At 39.6% G+C, this 6300-nt stretch overlaps 1 protein-coding gene across 1 annotated transcript in view; it reads right to left on the minus strand.

The window, feature by feature from the left end:
- Positions 1-224: 224 nt before the first annotated feature.
- Lmnb1 (lamin B1) overlaps positions 225-6300 on the minus strand; it is a 68744-nt gene continuing 62668 nt past the window's right edge. Inside the window, exons 10-11 of the mRNA XM_004631321.2 lie at positions 4336-4443; positions 225-1045 (exon numbers count right to left, since the gene is read on the minus strand). Coding sequence (XP_004631378.1) covers positions 1004-1045; positions 4336-4443 — 150 coding nt within the window. The 3' untranslated portion in view covers positions 225-1003. The remainder of the gene's footprint in view (positions 1046-4335; positions 4444-6300) is intronic.

A 6300-nucleotide genomic window follows, 5' to 3' on the forward strand; every position in this document is an offset into this window, starting at 1 on the left:
ATATTCCTGGGCATCGTGGTGCACGCCTGTAATCCCAGGACTTGGGAGACTGAGGTAAGAGAATTACCACAAATTCAAGCCCAGCCTATACTACACAGTCTTCCTCTCAACCAACCAAACAAAAATCAGAAATACAGCCACATTATTTTTTATCAAAACAAGAACTGAAACTTTTTCTCCTCTTGAAATTTTAGGGTTCTAAGGGTTAAAAAGGACAGTAGATAAATATTAAAAGAACTTTTTATTTGTTAATGTCACATAAGAAATGTAAGCATGTTACACTATCTTAAAAAACACAACTAACGCATTTTCATAGAGAAGCCCTCCCCTCATCCCACCACCCCTGCCCAGCCCCACTGCCCTCATGAATTAATATTCTAAGAGGAAAAACCATGAACAGCTTTGCGGAGTCCTTCATCCAGAGTGCATACATGATGATTAGGTTAATATTGCCTTCTTACAAAATTTCTCTTTTCTTTTCTATTTAAAAAACAAAACAAAACAAAATTGGTAACCTTGATTGCTTATTACAAAAAAATTCAGTATAAAAGTTCAGTATATTGAAAAATGCTTTCCCCTCCCTCACAGCACCGTTATATAGAGCAGAAAAGAGTCAAGAGCAGATTGCTAATCTAGATGGAGCAATCTTCAATTTATACCCGGACACACAGTGGTTTATTTACCCCTCTTCTCATAAGAACTTAAAAAACAGAAAACACATACACACTTACAAAAAAAGCCAAAAAAATTTGAGGGACCCTTTCCAAACAGCACAGTTAATTCAGTGTCAATAATTCACATCTTACAACAAAGTGTATGGATAGGATTTCTTTTACAAAACTTTCAGTGTCAAAAAGGAAATTAAGGCCATCAGATTCGCAGCTTAAAAATTCACATAAAGGAAATATAAAAATACTCTGTGCTTCTGAGAAGGCTCTGCACTGTAAATGGGTAAGAATTACCACACTTCTTTATACTGAGGAAGACAGTTGCCTTGAGAAGTTTACATAATTGCACAGCTTCTATTGGATGCTCTTGGGGCTCCCTGATGAGACAAACAGAAGAAACAAATGATCACTAAGAAAATGGATCACAGTATTCTAAAATAAGATAATTAAAAAAAAAACAAAAAAAAAAAAATAAAAAAAAAAGATAATTAAAAAAAAAACAAAAAAAAACAAAAAAACACCAACTATCAGGACACTGTAAAGCCACATCACCTATTTCCACATAGGCCTTCATCACTTCTCGAGTATCCTCTTTAAACCTTTGTTAAGGACTTCTTCCCTAGAATACTCCAACAAAACAGTGATTCTCAACTCTGCGCTGCTGAAGAAGAGATGGGAGATGGGAGGAGAGGAGAGAGAAGAGAGAGGACAGAGCCTGACCCAGGTCCTAATCAACTGAATGGGAATTTCTCATCTAACTAGTGAAGGATCTCTATATATACATGAAGTTATTTTAATATGTGGCTAAATTCAGAAACCACTGTTCAAGGACCTCCTCTTCCCTGAAATTTTAGGATGAGTGGACTCCACTTTGAACAACCACATCAGAGCACCTGGTTTGCTGCATGCAGAAGTTCTACTTCCCAGCACATGTGCATTAGATTTGCCCTCAAATTAATTGCTCATTTCTTTATGAAATGAATTTCTAGTTTCTTACAACTCACAATGACTTGTGATTTGCTACTGATCAGACTACAATGGTTTCCTGCAAGACACCAAAAAAATCCTAATCAATTCAAGAGGCCACTAGATTAATCCTCCAATGCAGACAGAATTGCTGTTTTGTCATCCCATCATTCCGCTTTTAAACCTTGCTCTCATTTTTTGCTACAACCACATGATTAAAAACCTCAAGCATTTCTGGCTTTTTTGTCTTGAGCCTTCAAGCTTTATCATATCCACTAGTGAACTTCTGTTTGTATTCTTCCTGAGTGCAATCTTCCTCAAGAGTCAAACCTGGATTCAACCTGCAGTGGGCAGTGGCAGTGAAGTAGTCCCGGGAAGTGGGTGAAGGACCTTGTAATGTTACTATTCTCTTGGGGAAACAGTCTGACCTAGACTGCCAAGCCCAGTTTCTCTAGTACCCTTTCCTGTGAAGTCGGGCTGACTAATCCTGCAACTCTAGAACTGAGAATACCTTGTTTTCAGTTGAGATTCTTTCCCTTTTTTTTTGAGGGGGGGGCGTGGAATCAGGAATTGAACTCAGGCCCTTGTGCTTGCCAGGCAAATGCTTATTCTACTGAGCCATTTCCCTGGCCCCAAATTCTTTGGCACTTATGACATACTTTTTTTGTGGTACCAGAAATTGAACTCAGGACTCTGCACTTGCCAGACAGGCGCTTATTTTACTGAGCTATCTCCCCAGCCTGAGATTCCTTCTTTATATTGATGAATTCCCTCTGTTAAGTTTGTCAAATCTTAATTTCTCTATTTTTATTAAAGTATAATTTGTAGTTCATAATGATTATAATCATCATGAAGAGTTGATACACATTCATGCACATCTTATTTTTATGTCCCCTCCCCTTCCTCTCGTCTTGTCTTATTTCTTTTAAAGCCAAGTATTATAAAATATATGTTCTTAAATAATGCTCCAGGGCCGGTGAGATAGCTCAGCAGTCTAAAGCACCTGCTTAGGCAAGTGTTCAGGGACCTCAGTTCAATCCCCAGCACCACATGCCAAGCCAGCCATGCCCCCAGGTTGGGCTGAGCCAGCCACCAAGAAAAAAAAGCTCCAAACGCCTGAGAGGGATCAGGTTTAAAACAAACTCATTCTATGACATATATCCTACCTCTAACGAGTCTCAACCTGGGGGTTAAAACAGGTGAAAGAATATTGATTTACCCCAGTACTGGTACTAATTTACTAGCCAAAACAAGGATTCCAAGTTTAAGTCCAGTGTAATATCTTTAGCAAGACTCCGTCTCAAAATAAAATTTCATAAAGGAGTGGAAATGTAGCTCAAAAAAGCACGCCCAGGCAGCATGCATGAGGCCCTATACTCCGTCCACAGGAGAAGAGAAGAGAAGAGAAGAGAAGAGAAGAGAAGAGAAGAGAAGAGAAGAGAAGAGAAGAGAAGAGGACTAAGGCTAGTGAAGCAAAGCACACTTGGATTACAAATCTGGAAACACGAACTCTGACAGGGACAAGAACCTTGATTAATGGTCAGACTCAAGCAGCTTAAGAATATAAACTGAAAGCTCATGAGTCATTAATAATTCTAATTAATTAAAACCAAATTTGGAGTTTATTTCAAGAGCTCTCAAAACCTAACCATCAGCTAAAATCTGTCTTGCAATTAGATAATAATTAGGAACTTAATATAGCAGGAATGTGTTTCACACTGAAGCTGAATAGTACTTTTTGGTGAGCTTTGCTGGCAGTATCAGAATTGAACTGAAGCCTCTCACACCGAACTGTATATCCCCAGCCCTTTTGAAATTTTGAGACAGGACCTTGCTAAACTGTCCAGGCTGGGCTCTAATTTGTAAACCCGTCACGTCTCCCTCTGACAGTGCTGGGATTATAGGTGTGAGCCACCAAGTCTGGCTCTCTTTGGTGTTCAAAATGCAAACATTTTCTCTGAATATCTAAGTTTGTCGATCACAGAAGCCAACAGGATGCTGGGATGTGTCCAGGATGCCACGGGATCCAATTCATATACACTAACATAAGCAATATGCATGTTCTATGATAATATGTACAAATGAAAATAAAACTAGACAGAATGAGAAAGAAGGAAAAAAGTACTAATACTTTCCAATAAACTACCTTAAATGATCAGTGTTGGAAGTACATACCCACCTGACAGATCACTGCTCTGATCCATCAAAGAACAGGGGTCAGGGGACTCTATAGGATGGGTTTTTTTGTTGTTTTTGGTTTTTTTAAATTTTAGTACAGGGTATATAGGGTCTACAGGGTTTCACTACATAGACTGGACTTATAATGATCTGCCTGTGTGCAACCTCCCCGCGTGCTGGGATTACAGATGCATGCCACCACACCCAGTCTCAATCGCCGTCTCAGCACACCCCAGGGATAGAGCCAGCACGGCATGGCAAGGGATCGAACCCCGGCCACTGCATCTGCCTAAGCAGGTGCTTTAATCCGCTGAGCTATTTGGCCAGCCTACAGGATGAGTTTTCATGTAATTCTTTTAATAAATATGAAAAGTAGGGGGCTTGCCAGATAGCTCAGCAGTATAAAACACCTGCTTCAGCAGGTACAGTCCCTGCACCACAGGGTGTGCCAGCCCTGCCCTCAGGGTGTGCTGAGCCGGTCAATGAATGCATGAATGAATGAGTGAATGAATGAATGGAATACCTGCTGGTGGAAAAGCTCTTCCTCAACAACCACTCCAGACGGCTCTTCCTCCTCCTCCTCCTCTTCAGGAATGCTTGTTTTAAAGACTGTACTTCTTTGTGCAACCTCCTAAAAGCAAGATAATTTAGGTTAAAATTCACACTCAATATCACATGACTACAGAGAAATAAGACTTTCGTTAGGAAATAGCATTTCTGTATCAGGGATTTTTTTTAAAATAAAGAGGCATTCAATCAGTAACTTTAGCTACTGAACTAGAATTTTACATAATTAGTAGCAGTACTCAGACCTTTCATTTTCCCTACAGGGGAGCCACTGGTATCCAATTTGAAATGCCTGCTGAGAAACTTCCAGCACTTTTTACCCCATTCTGTTACTAAGAATTCTGTGCAAATGGTTTGGCACACTAAATTCTTTATAAAACTCAACATGAATTCAATTTAAAGGTCTTAGCACCTAGCAAAGAGTAGGTGCTAAGAAATATTGGATAAAATGAAGCTGGAGGCAAAATGTAGGGTCTTTGGGCCATGGTGGCAACACAAACGCCGAGTAGTGAGAGGAAAAGGAAAGGCATTTTTTCATACCGTCAACAGGTGGTTCCTCTTAAAAGAAATGGAATCAATGATGACAGATTAACACTAATTACTAATAACATACTAGTGAAGTCCCAATGTATTCTGTACCAAAAACAGATCTCTCACTAGAGTACGACAGAAAAAGACTGTTCCCATTTTCTACCAAAGGCTCAAATACAGATTCTTTTTCTGAGGGGAATGCTGATATGGCACACTGCGGTGGTGTCTTCAAGCACAGGCTACCCTGGCGACCTGGCAGCTGGTACACAGATGTGTCCCAGACAGTGCTGCAGAGCATCTCAGTTTCTTCCGTATCCTGTCCTAAGGCCACTCAAGAAAGGTAACTCCACAGTCAGAGATAGGAAAAGTACTTCAGTAAAAGCCTATCTGAAACTTAATACAGAACAGCCAGTTGTCTAAAAGGAAAGAGAGAAAAGGAGGCTTTTTAAGTCTGGCCTATGCCCGTCACATGTGGAATGGCCGAAAAAACATGTGGTACTTTTATATAATGGAGTACTACTCAACTATAAAGAATGATAAACTTGAAGCCTTCATATTTAAGTGGATGCCACTTGAACACATACTTATTAGTGAAATAAACCAGACCCACATCTGTAAATATCGTATTGTCTCCCTAGTATAAGGACTTACAATTCCATATATGGATAGGTTTCTAAATTTCTTTGTAAAATTATGTAAATGATTATTTCTACTTTTGTGCAATTATTTTTCCTTCATATTCTGTAAGGACTTAAAGTTCAACATATCAATATCTGATGGAAAATACTTGTTCCATGATATGCCAAAATATTTGATATTTTGACATATAGGGTAAACCAAACTGCATATATTGCAGGTTAATAATTAGCTTCTCCAGCTGGTGAGATGGCTCAGTGGTCTAAAGCACCTACTTAGAACAAGCTTAGCAAAGCACAGGGACCACGGTTCAATCCCCCAGCAACACATGCCAGCCAGCCCCGCCCCCAGGTGGGCTGAGCTGGCGCCACACACACACACACACACACACACGTAAATAAACTAAATAAATAAAATTTAAAAAATAATAATAATAATTAGCTTCTCTTCTGAAGGGTTAACAACCTAAGTCAGCAGATCAAAATTGGAGAAAAGGAAGGGCTGCATGGTTAGCCAACATTTTGGCCCTAGCCTTTCAAGGTCAGTAAAGACCCGCAACATAGGAGAACCTGTACTGTAACAACATGTAACTCAGTTGTGCTCCAAATTTTCTGATCAAGAAGATTATGGAGCTACAGAGGAATGTGTTCAATGATGTAAAGTGACCCTAGGGAGAGTCACATGGAGAGAAAAAACATTTTCTCAAGCTTTCACAGAGAGCAAACTGGTCAAGCAATGACTGTGACTCATCCTC

The sequence above is a fragment of the Octodon degus genome, unplaced genomic scaffold (genome assembly GCF_000260255.1).
Source record: "Octodon degus isolate 3935 unplaced genomic scaffold, OctDeg1.0 scaffold00040, whole genome shotgun sequence".
In the NCBI taxonomy this organism is placed as follows: domain Eukaryota; kingdom Metazoa; phylum Chordata; class Mammalia; order Rodentia; family Octodontidae; genus Octodon; species Octodon degus.